General features: G+C 36.5%; 1 protein-coding gene across 4 annotated transcripts in view; it reads right to left on the bottom strand.

Moving 5' to 3' along the window:
• Positions 1 to 20,985, bottom strand: part of UNC80 (unc-80 homolog, NALCN channel complex subunit) — a 225,023-nt gene that overhangs the window by 107,719 nt on the left and 96,319 nt on the right. For all 4 annotated transcript variants that reach the window (XM_035726865.1, XM_027590728.1, XM_027590727.2 and 1 more), the window contains exons 23-25: positions 8,386 to 8,598; positions 5,020 to 5,155; positions 2,034 to 2,167 (exon numbers count right to left, since the gene is read on the bottom strand). In XM_035726865.1, the coding sequence (XP_035582758.1) occupies positions 2,034 to 2,167; positions 5,020 to 5,155; positions 8,386 to 8,598 (483 nt within the window). The remainder of the gene's footprint in view (positions 1 to 2,033; positions 2,168 to 5,019; positions 5,156 to 8,385; positions 8,599 to 20,985) is intronic.

Below are 20,985 nucleotides of genomic sequence, written 5' to 3'. Positions count from 1 at the left end.
TCTGTTTTAGCTTAATTTCTTGCATTTTCCACTTGACTGTGAGTTGGTTCTACAGCAATTTTTAAAAGTTTTGTTTTGTTTTTTTGAATGAAATTTACTGTAATAATAAGGGATAATTAAACTCGAGCTTTATGGAATTGAAAGGGAGAACAAAAATAACTGGGTCAAACTTTAAGACTTTTATTTTTTTAAGTCACAGTGGATCAGAATGGTGATCAAATAAAAATCTGAAAAAATGAAAAGTAGATGTGCCACCATGCTTTTATGAAGGCTTCCGTATAATTAGAATGTTGACAAAGTAGCACTAATAGAGGTCTCACAGATCAGATATTTCATCCCACTTGATTTTAAACACACATGTTGGCCTTGATTTGATTTTATAGAGTAGTCTCAATCTAACAGTAAAGGTGACATTCAGAAAATTAAAGGCCCAGGTTAATAGGAAAATGGAATAAGAGCAGTAGGAGGAACTTCCCTGACAGCAAATAATGTAGTTTCACAGTCCAAATACCAGTATGTTTCTCTTGAAAACACACATTTTACCCACAAATGTTTCCAACTTGAAAATATCCATTTTACGTTTGAGAGAGTGAGGGAACAGGTCTTCCGGACGTTGGAAAACCAGAGGTGGAGGCAGTGCTCAGGGATAACAGCACCGATTCTTCGGTTTCCCTGCAGGGATTAGGGTATGGCCTTGTTCATGCCCAGTCTGGTTAAAAAAGCAGGAGAGCTGGTGGACCGTAAAATTGGCGAAAATAGAGGTGCATAGACTGCATAACAATTTTTCTGGTAGAGTAGTCTAAGTCCTGTGTAAATGGAAAATAAAAAGAATTTGGTTTCTCGGCTCTGGCTGGATGGTGCCCATAATGAAAGAACCACTGGAAACTTGGTGCCTATTAGAAGACTATAGGCCAAGGAAATCGGCTCTGAAGTGTGCCCATCCCACACACTCTGTGAAGACGCCTGGTCCTTGCAGAGCGTTGGTATACTCTGCTAAACAAATCAGGCCTTAATGGTGCAGGAGTATGCGTGCGCGCGTGTGTGTGTGTGCATACGCATGCGTGCACGCGTGCGTGTGTCCATGTGTGGCCTTCTTCTGACTATTTGCATCCATATGAAGTACAGCAGGAATAAAAATATATGTTTAGAGATGTTTACGTGCTAAATTCTTAAGCAAGTCTTTTTGCCCATAACTTAAATGAGAGAATTCATTGGAAGCACATTTCTATATGGATTTATGAGCTGTTAAATTTTTATGACAAAAAAAAATTCTGTCAGTAATTTCTAAAATATGCTGCTGGTAAAACTCCTCATAGTTTGCAGAGTAAAGGAACCTAAAGGCTTATGAGAGATTCACAAGGAAGTAAGCATTGCTAAGAGAGTCACTCAAAATAGAGACCAAAGGATACTGAGGAAGCAGGGCCTATGTATGTCTCCTGTTTCACTTCTCAGAACACCATGAAGTTTTTACTTTTGTCAATTGCCACTTGTCGACTGCAATTCCACCGCCTTCTGGAACACATCCTTCTACTTTGGATTAAAATAGAGATCATGTAACACCTGTTAGCTAAATAGCCAATCCTGTATTAGATAGCTTAAACTCTGCCAGCACCAATCATAATTCTGTTCAAACAAGTTATATAATCTTATGGTTTTCACCTTTACAAGCCTGTTCACAATTCCAATTTGGAGCACACTTTTCATTTCCATGGACTCTGTGTCTCCCAGATGGCAATCCCTAAGACCTCTTCTGGGTCAAAAGGCTCTTAGCCATTCCTAGCATGACTGACAGTGATCGATCCAATGTTTTACCCAGTGGTGCTATCTTCAGTAATTTCAAGGTCAACTTCAGAGTTATTATTTTTTGTAATAGAAAAAAGAGATTTTATATATGAAGATCCCTTGGTTGAATTTTTTAAGTTATATGATACATCTGGCCATTGGGCATTTGAGGAAACTGTGGAGACTCAAAACCTAGCCACATGTCTGGCCTCTCTGAGTAGCCAGATTATTAACACCCATGCTTTACTTACCACCAGAGGCTCCGTGCGTGGTCTGGGCAGGCAAGAAAAGGTTTCTCGCAGGAAGGTAGTGATCTCCAGGAGAAGTTGGCACGCTGCCATCTTCAAGGCAAAGGGGCAGCCACATTTAGAGGGGTTCACAGTACCTACAGAATGAAAGAGTTCCTTCATAAAGAAACAAACCAATAAAAAATACAGAGAGGCACGGTTTGATGGACAAAGCTACACATGTCCAAAATGAGACTGTATATGAGAATGTTACCTATTCATGTTCAATTGACCTATTCCCTTTAGCGTAATCTGTGCGTTACTTTTACCTCTCTCTTCCTCCATTTTGTAACTCAATAGTGAGTTCCTTAGTATTAAAATATCAGTCAGTAAGAACTAAGTTATTTTCCTTAAGGCTCATAGAGTAAAAAAACACAGCCCACTAAGCTAGAAAAGCCTTTTAACAAAAACAGAAATGGAAAGCAGTCTTGCAAGATTTCACACTGCTAATTTAATCAGATTTAGACTATGTACAGGGCGGTGAACTAGTTTTGGCACTACAAAAATCTTGCCAGCTCATTTTATGAGAGTTATCTATCTTGAGGGCAGTGATGTTGCTTCCACTAGCCCAGATGTGTCTCTGCAGCACAGACAAAGCATACTTGATCACCTCTTTCATACACATCATACAAGTTAGCCTATCATATTAAAACATAGCTACACTAGAAGTAGGCAAATACTCTCCTTTGCTCTGAAGAATATCAGCCTTTGAATGAGTAAAATGTTGCCTCCATCATAGACCCAGATTTTGCTCTAAAGGCAGATAATGGCAGATAATGGCCAAGGTGACACCAGAGACTTTTAAAATTCTTAGGATTAGTTCTCAGATATATGTCATCACTAATCCTGCAGAAAATTTACCTGTGTTCAGAAAAGAAGACCAAAGCAATGCTGAGTTCTGCCTCTCATAAGAGAAATAAAATACTTATCTATTTTGAATCAAGGCATCAAACAATCACAGTATCATTACATATCAACATTCCTAGACATATTTCTAAAATATTTCCTGTGTATTAGGCTTTCTTAATTGAATAGGATATATATATATATATACACATATATATGTATATATATATATATCATGGCTTATACTGAGAGTGGGTGGAAATTATGTTCTTTCTGAAGATATCTGGTTATCACTTCCTCATGAAAACCATTATTTTTCCTCCAGAGATAATATGTGGATAAGGACATTACCTCTTATTAAGAACTGAAGAGACAAACTCCTCTAGAATTTCTAGACTGATACTTTCTTGAGGCATAATTATATTTTAAATGCAAGATGAGTTATGTACTGACAAGAAAGTAGAAATAAGCCAGACATTCCAATCTTATATTCAGTGGAGACTACATAATTCTAGAAATTGTCTGGATGTGCAATAGTTTTTAAACAATAATCTAACACTAAATATTCAGTATAAACTTGTGGATCTGTCCCGAGGTTATCATCCAGATTCTTCTTGTTAATCCTGTAAACAATGAACTTGGTCTTAGTCCAGGCACTCTGTAACTATCATCTGAAATATTCTGTCAAAATGAACAAGAATTGAGTCCTACATGCTCTCATCAAAAAGCCTAAGTACCAGGCATAACGAATGGTAAAAGATACTTCTGTGGTCTCATGGAGATTAAAGTTCATTTTGGCCTGTGAGGATGCATCCATCTAATGTTGCTTTAGCTCCTCTCTGTTCTGAAGGATCCCTAGGAGATCCAGGGCAGTTGGGGATGGCTTCTGATAGGCCTTCACTAGGTTCTGTGTTTGCTGGATAGCCCTCAAGGGGTCCTAAGGATTAGACCCAATTCCGTTCTCCATTCTACAATTCAGAGGCATTCTAGGATAGTCTAGACTCTTGTGAACTTGAGGGAATCTTTGGAGGCCAATGTTCACTGGTAGGCTGAAAGACTGATGTCAGAATTTGGTGTTTTGTCAACAGCTAAGTCAAGAAAATTGGCTCCGATGCGATAAAAGCTGAGAAAGGGTAAAAAGATGAGAAAAGACTGCAAAAAAAATCCTCAGTATAAAAGTGGGAAAAAAGGTAATAAGTTTTCTTTGATTGTTATTTAATTATGCACACTGTTACACCCTAGTCATCCTTTTACATTTCATGACTAGAAAGATGAAGTAGGGTTGGCATCACTTAACTAAGAACAGTCTTTAACATAATCAGGGAATTTGAGTTTCAAATCACTCGGGACAGTCAAGAGGAAGAGGCCTCACTGTCTTCACCAGATAATGTTACTAATTCCATTACCGTTTAGGAATTGTATGGCCCAGAAAAGGCAGTGATACACATACACAACAAGCTTGTATGGTGTAGAACACATGTGTGCACAAAATGGGGTTGAAGAGGAATGGTCAGGAATCTCTTTGTCTCTACTCTTCTATGGCAGAACTCGCTTCTAATTTTAACAAATAAGTACAGTATAGCAGACATTCACAGTCTAACCATCTCAATTATTTAATATTTCAAATTCATGTTAAATACATGTTAGTAATTATTCTAAGGAATCCACTACTTTAATGATCTGGGAAGCATTTCATGTTCAATTCTATTTGGTCTATTTTTTTTTTAATCTCCAAGAGCAACAACAAAATGTAAAACCTGGTTAAACCTCTACTGGGTCAGTAATTTGCTGCTCTATTTGCTCAGAGAAGCCTAAAACTAATTTTTGTGTAATAGTAAGAGTCATAGACTACAAGGCAACGGATGCTTCATATTGCCTGCAACTCCTTGTCTCTGTCTATAGTCTCCTTTTTCTGGTTCTCGCCCTCTCTTTGTGTGGCTTTATGCACATGCATCACATCCATGCAGAGGGAATAGGGGAAAAGGCGCAGTGGGGAGACATGAGAAGGTGGTAAGAATGTGAAAGAGGAAAGAGAAATATTAAGTGCTCCTAAAGCAGAGATTCTTACAAGCAGGGGTTCTTGTAGTAAAGGGAGTCTCCTTACTGTCATCTAAAAAGTCTTCTTCCTCATCCTCCTTTCTCAGTCTCCTCTTGGTCTCCTCATCATAAATGAGACCCAGCAGGTTGGCGGGGCTCTCACTTTCCCCGTGGCACAGCTCATTCAATCGGACTCCAATCGCCTACCATGGGGAGAAAAAGAGCGAAACAGCACAAAGTATGTCAGACTGTAAAATAGGCTCTCACATTATAGAGGTCATAAGCAACTGTTAATGAGAAGGTATGTATAAACTACTAGGGCACATGAAACCAAGAGACTGATACCGAAACATACCGCAGAAGCCTCCTCTATGCGCCGCGATGGTGTTGCCACCACGTTTCCCTATGTGGAAACCCAGAGGTGGATGGCATTGACACTATCTCCAAGGTTATTTGGAGACTTATAGGAACCGGAACAATACCTATGTGTTCTCATACAAATTTTTTTCTGAAAACATTTCCACTTACTCGAAGGTCATCTATTTTATAGGTCTCCTACAAGGGAGTATGCAGTTGTTTTTAATGGATGATTTTGTTGTAGTAAAAAAAGAAAACAAGAATTCACAGTTCCTCCAAGTGCTTCTGATTATGCTATTTTATGAGAATGTCACTGCCATGCTAATGAGTTGGAGGTTGGCATGAATTCTAGCACAGCAGTTATATTTATATCTGCCATTATGTACACAATTAATGGCTTTTTTATAGACTTTGTCCCTCACTCCATGATACCCTATAAACTAGTAAGAAATACTAAGTATTCTTTTGGTAGAGTATCCAACATCAACATAGAACCAATACCTGCTGTCTGTTCTGAATCATCATGTACTATTGTCTGATTTACCAAAAGGAATTTTCCATAAAGATACAAAATATGCCACCACCTCTTTCTAATTCTTTTTATTTTCCAATTATATACTGTGTGCAAGACAAGAAGAGACACGTGCTTAGGAAGGAGAGTCAAAAGCTAAAATGAGCACTGAACTTGGGGTTTGACAGCTTGGTTTCTCTGTGCATTCCAGCTAATTTTATTCTTCCTTCCTGTATTACTTCTTTCAAATATTTAGAGAAGTTGCTGGATTCTGGGCATGCATGAAATTAGACTTTCTACTGGAAACTGACAAGGATATGTCTTCAAATGAAAACACAAGTTGTTTGAATGTCTTGGCTATCTGGAAGCAAAAAGGTCTCCTTAAACTCTGGAATTAAGAGACAAGTAACAAAAACTCTATCCATGAGAAAGAAAGCAGTGTAAAAAAGGTGTCACAACTTCCTAAAAGTTCAGGTACTACCCTGAGAAGTTTTAAGCAAATGAAACAAAATATAAAAACAAAAACTACTACCTCAACAAAAAGCCTTGTCCTGATGTTACTATTTTGGAGATCTTCTCTAAAGGAGACATGCAATTATGAGTCTGGAGGGGAGCCAACAAACTTAATAGTGAGATTCAAAGGGGAAAAAAAAATCTGCATCGATCATTCCAGGATGTTGACACTAAGCAATTTACATTAAATCCACAGTTCATAAAGCTTAAAGGGTTGCTCAGAAAACGAACTTGTCTGGGATAATAATAAATGTCTAAATAATAATTTAGAGCTCCATGTCTCTTCCAAGGCTTAAAAAAATGCCTCGAGGATAGGTTTGTTCTTTTTTTCTTCATCAAATATTTATTAAGTGAGGTTATTTGTTAGGTATTAAATAAAACAGAGTTGAATAAATTGTTACAGTATGTCAGTATCTTTGCTTCATGTGCCCTAGTAGATTTTAAACCTTAGCTCAAGGTGGCTAAGCAAGCTGTGGTCTGGGGTTCAAATACAGGGTGTCTGTTTTTTGGCTCTTCCCCTCAAGGAGCTTACAGTCTCCTGGCGAGGCAACAACACATCAGGATAACACATTAAATGTCAAAAGAGACAAAAAGCACTTTAAACAGTTCAGAAGATGGACAGATTTGATTCAGTCAGAGAATCATAGAGTGTCTCTTTGCTGTAGATTTTGAAGGACTGGTGTTTTGGCTAAAGCGGAAGGGGAGGAGTGGAAACTCCAGAAGGAGAGTTCCAAAAGATCCATCGAGGAAGTGCACTGATGTGTTCAGAGACTGACAAGTAAACCACATGGTTGAAGCACACTTTTGTGAGAGGAAATCATGTGCAGGAAGGCTGGCAAGGTAGACTGGGACTAGATCCCATAGTTCTTGAATCCGAACTTCATTTTGTATTCTAAAGAAGGATGAAGGGTAATGTGTGAGTGGGGGAAAACCCTTACTCATTTGAGAGACTCTGTGTTAACTGCCTAGAAATGCACAAACCATGTATCCTTTCAAAAATGAATGTAATAACTTATTATCATTGAATACCTCTTAGACAGAAAGGATTGAGATAAATGGTCTTTTAGCTATATTAGCTCATTTGACTTCAACATCCATAATCTTGGTATGGTTTGAATACTAAGAGAGAGCAGTGATGCCAGACTAAGCAATTTGGGTTTTATCCCAAGGGAAAAGGAGGGCCACTGAAGCATTCTAAGTGGGTAAGAAACACCATCTGATTTGCATTTTAGCCTAATCACTGTGAGAGCAGCTTGGAGAATGAATTAGAGGGGGCAAGTCTGGAAGCCAGGAGATAAGGATGAATGTTCTGCTTTTAAGTGGGCTCTGCCATATGGAGATCATTTTATTGACAGTGTGTAGGATGGGTCAGATGGGGGGAGACTGTGGGAAGAAGACCAAATAGGAAACCATCTTAGTCATCCAGATGAGAAGGAATGAAGATGTGACCTAAGAGGACGTTGGTGGCAAGGAAGAGTGGCGTCAGTAAGGGAAGGGAGGTTGGCCTATGTTCAAAGGCTGCCATCTTAGATAATGGTGGTACCATTTATAAAAATAGAGAGTTCAGGAAGGTTTGCAGATCGGGGTGTATTTATATGGGAAGAAGAGTTTTACTTTGGTCAGATTGTGTTTCAGGGTATTAAGTGAATGCCTCTGGAGTGCATTTGGCAATGTTGGCCTGGAATCTGAATGGTGCTATGGATAGAGAAGTCTGTGCTACCGGCATACAGGTTAAGGTTGGAAACACAGGAATAAATGTAGTCCTGGGGGAGGTTATGCAGGAAAAAAATTATAACAAATTCTGGGAATGTGTACATTTGTAAAGGGGGAGGAGACAGAGTTCCAAGGAAGGAGACAGAGGAGATAATGTCTAACTTCATAAATTTATTGGGAAGATTAAATGAATTAAAGTTTATTTTCCCCTAAGATGTTTTGTTCCGTGCCTGGTACATAACAGACACTTAATAAATTGTCTCCCAAACAAACATAAACACTACCTTCTTCACTTCACTCAAGCACCCCAATTTTTATGTAAGAAAATCAAAAGCTCACGTCTCCCCATTGGTAGAAGAGCTTGGCAGCATTCCACTGCAGCTTCTGGTTCCGTTTGTTGCCCACAATGGGGGAGCGGCCCCTTGAAAGGCCTTTCTTGGTGATATTCACGTGATGCCCTTTCATCCACTCTGGCCAGTTGCCACGGTTACAGCGGTGAACAAACCGGGCACATTCCAGGAACAGAGCTGCTCTGGCTACCACAGGAGCTTCCTGAGGACGGTTGTCAAGGAAAGAATGATGTGGGATTAATGAACAATAGGCTGACCTTCACGGGAATTACTATGTACTCTTCGTTCTTTTACTCTCCATATCTTGATTTAGGTTAGCCATATTCCCCAGGGGAGTAGTATCATGGTTAATGGTAGTGGGAATTCTGGAAAATGAATTCCAGAAGACAAATTGGGATAGTGCAGAATTAGACATTTTAAGTAGATTTCTGTGTTTATAGTTTTCCCCTTTTGAAGAATCTCAAGTAATTTCATGACTCTCTTTTTGCATAGTTAAGAGGCAGCTGGGATTTGAATGCGAGAGTGAGACAATTTTCAAAGGAATTTTTCAACATGAACCTTTTGTTAAACCTAAAATTTTAACCTGAAGCAAACAAATATTCAATTTCTAGAACCAGTCTTATGTTAATCAAGGGAGTCAAGAGTGATTTTGTTCCAACAATAATCTGTTATTTATGACCATCCACATGCTCCAGAGAAGTACTGTTTCTGTTTCGATTGTTTCTGCACCTTTTGGCTAGTAAGAAAAGGAAGTGCTTATTAGATTTTGTTGAGTTAATCTTTTTTCTCCTGACTTTGTCATGAATAACAGATCAAATTCTGCTTAAATAGGCATGGTCTCAATTGAAAATGTTCAACAAAGAGGAAATCATTTAATTGATAAATGAAAAACAGAGCATTTCTTCAGAAAAATAGAAATTTGGTTCCATCCTGTCATGTCAAGATGTATTTGAAAAAAAAATAAAAGAAGAAACAACTTTTAGTTGATACCCAGAAAATAGTAAGTATATGCTACCTACTGAAATCTTTACAAGCTAAATAAATAAATAAGTAAGGGAAGGAGCATGAAGTTTCCCTAGAAGGTCAACAGGTCACAAAGAAATACATGCATCAACAATTAATGTGTATTTTAACTTGTGCCAGTTTAAAAAAAATACATCACAATATTAGGCATCACCTCAGAGCTACCCAATAACCATAAGTTGATTAGTAACCACAGGTTTTCAAACTGAAACACTTTCCATCATTTCAAACAATAATGTTCTTAACAATGCCTTGATCCACGATGTTAAAATAGGGGCTAATATATGAAGCATATCAATTACATGCCAATTAGTTTTTACGAGTTGTAATTCTTAATTATAATAACAAGTTCTGGTCTAGAAAGAATATCTTCATTTCAATGTTTTTAAAGTGAAGTATAATTTTTCTACCATCATACAGCTGGGAAGAGGTGACCACAGGATTCAATACCAGGTCTCTCTAATGCCCAAATCTATGTCAGTTCCTCTTCAGTATCTGCACTGCCTTAATTTATGTACATCTAAATCTTGGCAAAAGATGATCTCTAGAAGGCATGTAGAAAGTCATTGTTTAAAAATGGGACATTAATGTCATGTAATGTTATTCTCTAAAACACAGATATATGATCACATCATTTTCCTATTTAAAATTTTATTATAGGCTCCATCCACCTCAATAATAACATGAATAAAGAAACTCAACCTTTGTTATCTGGTTCATCTCCCTTTCTATCCCTCTATCAAGTACTTTATGATCTAACTGCATCAAACTGGTTACAGTCACCCCAATATGACATCTTACACATTTTCATATGTTGTTTCCATTATTTGCAGAGCTGTTAAGCCCCTTTTCCATCTGGCAAATTCCCACTTTTAAGAATAAAATACCTCCTCTAAGAAGCCTTCCTTAATTTCTTTCTTCTTAGGCAGAGTTGGTTACTTCATACTTTGAGTACCACAGTATCTCAAGCACACTGAATGATTCAAGTGAGTTAACCCTTTAAGCATTTTCTCATTGTCCTCAACTTAGAAGAAGCCATCAAGAATTCCAATAAGAAATATATTTATGTAGGAACTTAATTTCACAAAGCATATGACGTCCTGCTACTATGTACAAAGTTAACCTACATGAAAAGGCAGAATGCAAGATGAACACTAATAGTGAGAACCTATCATTAATAAAAAATGGACACTAATGATGAGAATCTATCATCCACTACATTGGTGCTAAGATTTGGTAGCAGGTCACGGGAACAGAAAGACTTGAGATTGCAGAGGGTCAAATGACTTTCTGCATCAAACCTATCAATATTGTGGTACCATAACATAGAGATTAAATATCTACACTCTGTTCTTGTATTAAATATTTATTTAACTAAACATCTCAGATATGCTAATCTGTGTCTGGAAAAGGCTTGAACATCTGTCTCTGAAAACATATGGCAGTCTGGAAGGCAAGGTGAGAAACGTGAATTTATTCTTAGCCCATCACATTTTGACACATTCCCAATATAAAGCAATGGGATTAATTGCTTAATGGCAGGATTACTGCTGAGGTAGCGTTGTGTCATAGACCCTGGCTCCTACGGGATTACCAAGGGTGAAAGTTAACCCACTCAAATGTATGGGGCAGAGGATCTTTTTATTGCAATTAACTTTAGATGATGATGAGAAGGTTAACAACAGATGAATGAGAAATCCAAACTGTGCTTTGTGAGTATTCCCATGTAGATTGTCTTGCCTTCTTCAGAAAAAAAAAAAAAATGGTTTTATTTGCTTAAGAAGCTCAGGGCATTTTGAATGAAAAGCAGTTACGATTTTCTGCTCTCAAAAACGAGTTATAATAAAACTCTGATATTACACCAGTTATCGGCCCTAGGAAATCCTAAAGTTTGGAAATGGAATTGAGATCAATATGAAAATAATTCCCACTAACTCGGCAGCACAATCTTAAAGGGAGAGGTGATTATTATCTGATGAATTTGATCCATTGTTAAATTGTAAATTGTGAAACCAGGTAACTTTTGGAAATGTCGCTCTCTGCATTAAGGAATGAGGACATAGAGTAACTCAAATATTGCCTTTTAATTATAATCCTCATGAACCTGGCGGGTGAAAATAGGCTTGAAACCCTATAGTCAAGATGGCACTGAATACTAGCACTTTCTGGGGGTATTATAGTATATGTTATTGTACAGACAATTGAGGGAGTTGTTGAGGACTCTACAAAGCTAAGGACTCTACTGTGCAACTTGGTAGAAGATACTTAGCAGTAAGTACTGACATCACACTGTGTATGAAAGAGCATTCAAGGCATTCTAGGGTGGATGTGGCTATGGGGAATTTTTTCCCTTATAAGTTCCTTTCAAAGTGTAGTTTAGAAAGTATTGATTTTTAGGGGCAGGGTTATCGAATACCTTGGACAACAGATTCTTCCTGGACATAAAGAAGAGTCATTTTTTCCTCTTTTGATGGAGCTTACCTCTTATAGCTCAGCACAATCTGAAGAAGCAGCAAAAAATGGAGACATGACAGAATGGATAAGGATGGATTCACATCACAGAGAAAAACAGCACAAATGGAGAAAAATGAATCAGAAGAACGCTGCATGGATGAAAAGAACCACAGAGTATCAGAGCATAGTCAAAGTGAACATCTAAACAAAATTTGATACCATTGGTATACCACAGAGAATTTTTACTGGTGGTCCTGAAAGAAAAGTAGGCTTATGTAAATTTCTTTCTTATTCGCATGTCTGTTAGATCACCTTTTTATGTTCCATAATGCCACGGAGTGGCTTCAATTCAATTATGGCATAACTTCACAGTTTCAGACAAGCAAGAATCAATTTTAACTGGGAAGATTAGATTGACCTGAAATATTAGATTAAATCATATGGAATTTGTAAGCTTGAAGGTCAAAAATAGTTGAATACTAACAGTTTCACGTGGTTTGCTCTTATATAAGATATTCTCTGCAATGACTACAGAGCTGTTCAGTTAAAGTTACAAAATGTTCTAAGAATGTCATTACGCAGCATGGTTTTCTCTAACATTCTGCAATGAGAAAACTTCAAGTGTTGGCTACCTTTCCTTGACTTCCTTTGTCACTTTTCCCTGCATTTTATCAGATCATTATGTATATTGAGTGTTTCCTTTATGAAAGTGAAGGAGAGAATTGGAACACTAATTCAAACAGCTATGCTTTATCTTACCTGGGGACTTAGAAAATATTGTTACCAAGATACGATGGTTAATTGAAGGCTATAATTGCAATACATTCCTATCCCTGAAGAACTATATCTAAACTTATTATGTGAGAAGAAGTCCCAATTCTGAAAACTCATATAAAAACACTGGACAGGAATTAACTGTTTTAAAAGACTGAATATTTTATGTCAGCCCCTGGGGAATTACATAATATTTTTATTGCCTACAATAAAATATAAAGCCCTTGCTGGTGCAAGATACCTACTTACTTAAAACCAGTGGGACTAGGTAGTTATTGTGGGTCCTAGTGTGCATTGGAAGCTCGTTTGCTAGAGGGCATGTGCTTGTGCGTCAGTATTTATTACTTAGTCTGTATTGAATTCTCTGCCTGGCTGAGATCATTAAGTAATGGACCAGCTGCATCTGCCCTTGCTGATTTCCACAGTAGCTGCGGGCAACTGAAATCATTCAGTTGTCAGGCTAGAGGCAGGCATTATTTTTTAGTACATGGTCTAGATGGCTTGCCGTTTTAACAGTTACTCAGATCACACTAATATTTTGGGTAAGTATTATAAAAACCAAATGAAGTCCTCTGCTTCTGACAATATGATGGATTAGGTGTAAAAACAAACTTACTTTGGTTTAGACATCTAAAAATACTGGACAAAATATCCCCTAATTTCTTCATCTTGTTTTTGCTTTTGTTTCTAACATGAGATAATAGACTATTGGATAGTAGAAACTACAAGAAAGTGTAATTCTGGGTGGAGAACAGAGACTGGTGCGAGCTAGCATAGGAAAAATTACCCTGAGGGTTTCTATCGACTAAGGAGAGGCACTGGGTTTTCAATGGGCCATGAGTTAAATGTTTGGGCCCAAGCAGAGCAGGAGGTCAGTTCGTTTACCTCTATGTAAAGTCCAGATCCCAGGTGGGAGTCACCTTCAGTGGATGAATAGGAAAAAGATCTACCCCACAGAAGTAGGCTTGCCTGACTAGGTTTGGCTCTGGGTAAAACAGGAAAAAAAAAAAAAGTGATTCTTTTATGAGAACTCTCAGTTAAAAATCCCACATTCTTGTATAATTTTGGACTAGAATGGGCACTATTTCTATGCTCCTTGACCACCAAAATGAGTTTAAAAATGGTCTTAAGTTGGTGGTGTTTCCAGATGCTTGAGAAAGGAAATCCTTTCTGGAGGAATACTTTAAATCAGTACTTCTCAAATCTTCGAACTTGAGTGTGCATTAGAGTCACCTGGGAATATAGAAAAAAAATAGATTGTTTTTGTTCTCATTCCAGAGATTCTGATTCAGTAGATCTGTTGAGGGTCTGAAAATGTGCATTTCAAACATGCTCACAGATGATGATGATTTTGTGGTCCACTAAATAACACTGCTTTTAACACAGGTCTTAAGGAATTCCTACTGATAAAGTTCTAAGAAGTTAAGTTCACATAAAAAATACATTTAAAAAATCCACCATGAGTAAGAGAAGAAACAAAGTATAGAATCAAACCCACAAAGACAGCAATTATTGGAATTATAGTGTATTGAATATATTTAAAGATTAATGTGGGTATTCTATGAATGATACAAGTATGATGAAGAATTGGGTTATCAAAGTTGACCAGGCACTTTTAAAACAAGAATCAAATAAAACTTCTACAAATAAAAAGTAGCACTTGAAATTTCAAACTCAGTGTATAGATTAAAACACAGATTAGATCACATTTTTTCCAACTTCAGCACTATTGACCATTTGGGCCAGATAATTCCTTATTTTATGAAGGGTACACTATGTATTATGAGATGCTTATCAGCATTTCCGGTATCTACTCAGGAGATTCTAGTAGCAATCATCAGGTTGTGACAATGAAAAATTCCTCCAGACATTGTCAAATGTCCCTCGGTGGACAAAATTACTCGTGGTTAAGAACTGTGGGATTAGACAAAATTGAAGAGACAAAGTGAAATGGAAGAGATATCTCAGAAACTTATTCAGGATATAGACTGAAAGAAACAAAAAAAAATATGAAAGAAGTTGTCAAAAGCAGAGGATAAACTGATAAGACCTATCATATACCTTTTCAATTTATAAAAATAAAGATTAGATAAAATGTGAAAGACATAATCTTGGAAGAGAAAATAGAAACATTTTCAGAACAGATGTAATATGCCAATTACATGAAACTGTAAAATATCAAAAGTAAAGAGAAGATATTAAAAGCAATTGGGGAGGGTGGGCAGATTATATTATATATATTCCTATACATAATAGAATGTCAATTAAGCCAGAAGAGAATGGGATAATACTTTGAAGTACAGAAAGAAAATCTTAGCCTATAATTATAATTCCAGCAAAAGAATCTTTCAAGAATGAGACCAAAACAAAGACATTTTTAAGTGAATTGTAGCTGAGAGAGCTACTTCCAATTGATCATCACTAAAGAAACTTCTAAAAGGTCTCCTTCAAAAGGATGGATCTTAGAGGAATGTATGAGATGCAAGGAGAAATGGTGAGCAGAGAATATGCTAAGCTTTTGGGTAAATTTAAAAATAACTTTCCTGAAAATCAACAAAAATAATGTTTTCTTCGTCAATGTTAAAAAACAACAACAACATACAACTAAATCTCAAACAATAGTTGGGGTTAAAATCTTCTACAATATTTTACTGTTTGAGAGAAGAGTAAAGATATTAATTTTAGACTTCATTTAAATATGTAACTTAAAAAAATAAAAAGAGAATGATTTCCAAGCTAGTGAAGAAAAATAAATAAAACAAAACTAAACCAAACCAAACCAAATCAATAGAAATAAAACTAAATCCAACACAATCTAAAAGAGGACATGGATAGAAACAAGAACATACACACAGTGAAATAATGAAAAAAATGTGATAAATAAGCAAAAAAAAAAGGGGGGGAAGTGAATCTATATCAGCAATCATAATCTGTGCAAATGTACTAAATTTTCCAGAGGAAAAGGTTGTTAAAGTGGTATAAAAAATTCAAATATCTGTTTTTTATGAAAGTCATACCTAAAACACAAAGATGCAGAAAAATTGAAAGTAAAGGATTGGCAAAAAAAGACATACCAAGCAAATGCCAAACCTAATAAAATGGTTTCAGCTATATTAGTATCAGAGAAAAATCTATCTTAAGGTAAAAAGTATTACTAGAAATAAACTGGGTCATTAGCTAGTGATAAAAGGTTCAGAGCACCAGATACCTGTCACACTTCTAAACTGCTAAATAAATAAAAATGGTCAGAACTACAAGTATAAATGCCATCAAATTTGCCATCAGAGATTTAAACACAACTTAGTAATCAACAGATCAAGCAGTAAGAAGTAAATAAAAATGGATATTTGAATACAAAATGCTGTACCCCACAACTGGAGACTATACATTCTTTTCAACCACAAATGGGACATTTATGACAACTGATAATGTTCTAGTCCATAAAAGAAGTCTAAATTAATTCCAAAGAATCAATAAAAATAAAGTTACAAATGAATAACAAATAGATGCCTAACAAAACTTAGAATTTATAAATTGAAACACACACAACTAAATAACCCATGGACAAAAAGGAAATCATTAAAGAAATTAAAAATTATTTTAAAATAAATTAATAAAATAAATAAAAATACAGCTTATCAGAATTTATGGTTTGTAGTTAAGGCAGTATTTAGAGGGAAATTAACAGCTAAATGCTCAATTTTAAAAAGAAAAACTAAAATTATAAGCTAAGCAATCAACCAATAAGCTAAAGAATAATACAACAAATTCAAAGTAAGAGAAGAAAATAAAAACAAGAAGAGAAATTAGTGAATTTGAGAATGAAGATAAAATAGACTCAACAAGGTCATGAAAAAAGACTAATAAAATTGACAAATACCTGGCAAGTCTAAAAAGAAAAAACTCTCACATTTTAGGAATAAAAACAGGTAAAATAACTACAGATGCTGCCAAAATTGAGAACTAATAAGAAAATGTTATGATAAATTTTATGTCAACAAACATGAAAATGTTGGTTAAGTTAACAAGTTACTAAAAAAATTAAAATTACTTAAACTGACTCAAAAACTAGAACTTTTGACTAATCAATTCAGAACTGAATTTCAATTATCTCTAAATTTATCAATGGACTCAATAGAATTCCAAGAATAAATTAAAAGATTTTCAGAAACCTGACAATCTATAAAATTCACACAGAAGAGCAAAGAGCCATGAGTAGCTTAGGTGATGTTAAAAGTTCTAGCTATTAAAACAGAATAATTTAACTCTGGGTAGAAGGGGAATGGAACAGAAAAACAAACAAACAAAAAAACAACCCCTCAGAATTACACTCATGCATGTATGGAAAACTGACACATGATTAAGATAATACAATGAATTCAAAACAATGAATGAAATGAATTATCTGCACATGAGAGAATAAAGTATGAACTAGTAATATATTATGCTAAGATCATTATTTTCTATGTGAGAAAAGAAACAAAAGAAAACAATTTCCTATCTTATAGCAATCACACAGTAAGTTCTAGTTAAAGACTTCAGTATGAAATGTAAACTTTAAAACTTTTAGAAGAAAATATAAGAATATATTTATTACCTACAGATTTCTTTAAAAAGTTGTAAATAAAAAAAGCTAGCCATCAATCTCAGAATCAAACTAAAATTTTCTCTTCATTAAAATATAGTATAAGGAATAAAATAAAAATAAGCCAAGTGGGGAATGATGCAACACAGAGAACAGAAAATGGATTCTTACTGACAATATCAATACTCTCTTTTAAAATTATCAAAAAGTTAATAATCCTCCAATAAAAAAAAAAGACATTAGAGGATCTTTTACCAAGGTGAAAATGAAAGGTAAATAGACCCATGAAAAGACATTTCAGACTTTAGGATGAAATATAAAGTGCTGTTACTTTAATTCACTGGATTGGTAAAAATAAAAATATTGGATAATACAAGTGCTGACAAGAACAAAGAGCAACAGGAGCTTTTATTACAGTGTTGGTGCCAGTAATTGTTGCAACTACTGTGAAACAGCTTTGGCATCATATAGTAAAATTATGATTCACTAATTCCACCCCTAAGTGTGTTTAGAAAACTGTGAATCAAGCCCCATGTGTGGTAATACTCATGAAGGCATTGTTCAAAATAGGCAAAATTTGGAGAAAATAAAAATGCCCATCTAACAGAATAGATATATAAACTGTGGCATATTCAAACTAACAAATATCATTCATTAGTGAAAATCAATGTATTAATGCTAAAAGCATCAACAAAGATGAACTCAAACTTAATGTGGAGCAAAAAGAGGACAGCATGATTTAACTTAAATGAATTTAAAACTAGGCAAACAAAGCAAAAAAAAAAAAAATCAATATATTTCCTAGGGATAAAAGCTCATGTGGTAGGTGGGAGGAGCAAGATGCGGAGTGGCAGGAATTCAGCTGGATAGGTATCAAACCATTCTGAACACCTACAAACTCAACAGGAGATCGAACAAAAGAATAGCAACAATTTTATGAACAGAAAAGCGACCACTTTCTGGAAGATAGGAGGTGTGGAGAAATGAATCTGAGGCGATATTTGGGAAGATAGACCACAGGGCAAGGGAGCCAGCTACCGGCAAGTGATAGAACAGCGGAGCACAAAATGAGAACTTTTAGAAGGCTGCTCCACTGAGGGATGTCGCTCTAGTGGCTAAGTGGGGGGTGGAACCCTCTCTGGGACAGTGTGGTTGCAGGACCTCGGGGTCACAGAAAGCCCAGGCGTGCCTGAGTGCGGCAGAGCTCCCAGGTATTGGAGCGGGGAAGCCGGCTGCAGAGATGGAGCCGAGGCGCGGGCTCTCAGCTTGGGGTTGCCATAATCCATGATCTGCGGCACAGTTGGGCCACTGCTCTTCCAGAGGGACCCAACAAGTAGCAGATCCGGGCAGACTCCCCTTCCTCCCCCAGGAGGAACGGCACAGGAGCACACTGCAGGGATCTGCTGGGTGTGGAGACTCCACACGGGTCGTGTGCCAGAGATAGAAATGCTCAGTCACAGGCCGGGTGAGCACGGAGTGTGGCTGGAGACTGGGGAGACAGGAGTGATTGACTGCTTTTCTCTGGGGGTGCACTGAGGAGTTGGGCCCTGAGTTCTCGGCTCCGCTGGGGTGGAGATTGGGAGGCTGCCATTTCACTCTTGTCCTCCAAAGCTGTATGGAAAGCTTGCAGGGAACAAAAGCTCCCAAGAGCAAATCCGAGCAGATTACTTAGCCTGGATCCAGCAAGGGCGAGACAATTCCGCCTCTGGCAAAGGCATCTGAGAACCACTGTCACAGGTCCCTCCCCCAGAAGATGAGCAAGAACATCCAGGCAAGACCAAGTTTACCTAATCAATGAGAACTGCAAAACTCCAGCGCTAGGGGAATACAGCACATAGAATTCATGGCTTTTTTCCCATGAATCTTTAGTCTTTCAAAGTTAATTTTTAAAAATTATCTTTATTTTTTCTTTTCCTATTTTATTTTTAACTTTTTTTCTTTCCTTTTTCAACCAACATCTTACCAATTCCTTTTTTTAAAATGTTTTTAATTTTCATTTTTACAGTCTATTCTATCCCTTCATTGTATTTAAGCTTATTTTTTGTATATATATAAGTTTTTCTTTCTTTAAAATTTTGGGATACAGTTTCTTCTAACAGACCAAAATATAACCTAAATCTAGTGTATGGCTTTGTTCTAGTCTCCCACCTGATGACATTCTCTCATTTTTAAAAATTTTTTTCTTCCCTTTTTCAACCAGTGTCTTATCAATTCCTTTTTAAAAGTCTTTTAAAATTTTCATCTTTACACTCATATTCCATCCCTTCAGGTATTTACCCTTATTTTTGTGTATATATATATATATATATATATATATATATATATATATATATATGTATTTTTTCTTTAAAATTTTGGGAGGCAGTTTCTTCTAACAAACCAAAATATACCCAAAATCTAGTGTGTGGCTTTGTTCTATTCACCAGCCTGATCATATTCTTTTTTTTTTTCCTTTCTTATGCCCCCGGTTTTGGTCTCTGCTGCTTTGTTCTGTGTATATTTTTCTGGGGTCGTTGTTATCCTTTTAGCATTTTGTTCTCTCATTCATCTATTTTCTCTGGACAAAATGGTGAAACAGAAAAACTCACCTCAAAAAAAAAGAACAATAGGCAGTACTGACACCAGGGACCTAATCAATACCAACATTAGTAAGATGTCGGAACCAGAGTTCAGAACGATGATTATAAAGATACAAGCTGGGCTTGAAAAAAGCATAGGAGATACTAGAGAATCCCTTTTGCAGAAATAAAAGAACTAAAATCTAACCAAGTCAAAATCAAAAAGGCTATTAATGAGGTACAATAAAAAATGGAGGCTCTAACTGCTAGGATAAATGAGGCAGAAAAGAGAATTACTGATATAGAAGACCAAATGATGGAGAATAAAGAAGCTGAGAAAAAGAGGGACAAACAACTACTGGATCACGAAGGGAGAATCTGAGAGATAAGTAATACCATAAGATGAAACAATATTAGAATAATTGGGATCCCAGAAGAAGAAGAAAGAGAGAGAGGGGCAGAAGGTATATTGGAGCAAATTATAGTGGAGAACTTCCCTAATTTGGGGAAGGAAACAGGCATCAAAATCCAGGAGGGAGAGCACCCCTCAAAATCAACACCCCGACATCTAATAGTAAAACTTACAAGTCTCAGAGACAAAGAGAAAATCCTGAAAGCAGCTCAGGACAAGAGGTCTGTAATCTACAAAGGGAGAAACATTAGACTGGCAGCAGACCTATCCACAGAGACCTGACAGGCCAGAAGGACTGGCATGATATATTCAGGGCACTAAACGAGAAAAATATGCAGCCAAGAATACTATATCCAGCTAGCTGTCATTGAAAATAGGAGAGATAAAAAGCTTCCAGGACAAACAAGAACTAAAAGAATTTGTGAACACCAAACGAGCCCTACAAGAAATATTGAAAGGGGTCCTCTAAGCAAAGAGAGAGACTAAAAGTAACATAGACCAGAAAGGAACAGAGACAATATACAGTAACAGTCACCTTACAGGCAATACAGTGGCACTAAATTCATATCTTTCACTAGTTACCCTGAATGTAAATGGGCTAAATGCCCCAACCAAAAGATACAGGGTATCAGATTGGATAAAAAAAACAAGACCCATCGATATGCTGTCTGCAAGAGACCCATCTTAGGCCCAAAGACACCTCCAGATTTAAAGTGAGGGGGTGGAAAAACTTTTACCATGCCAATGGACATCAAAAGAAAGGTGGGTGGCAATCCTTACATC

Source organism: Zalophus californianus, chromosome 3, assembly GCF_009762305.2.
Source record: "Zalophus californianus isolate mZalCal1 chromosome 3, mZalCal1.pri.v2, whole genome shotgun sequence".
NCBI lineage: Eukaryota > Metazoa > Chordata > Mammalia > Carnivora > Otariidae > Zalophus > Zalophus californianus.
The sequence above is the reverse complement of the archived record's forward strand: the minus strand, read 5'-3'. Positions and strand labels throughout refer to the sequence as shown.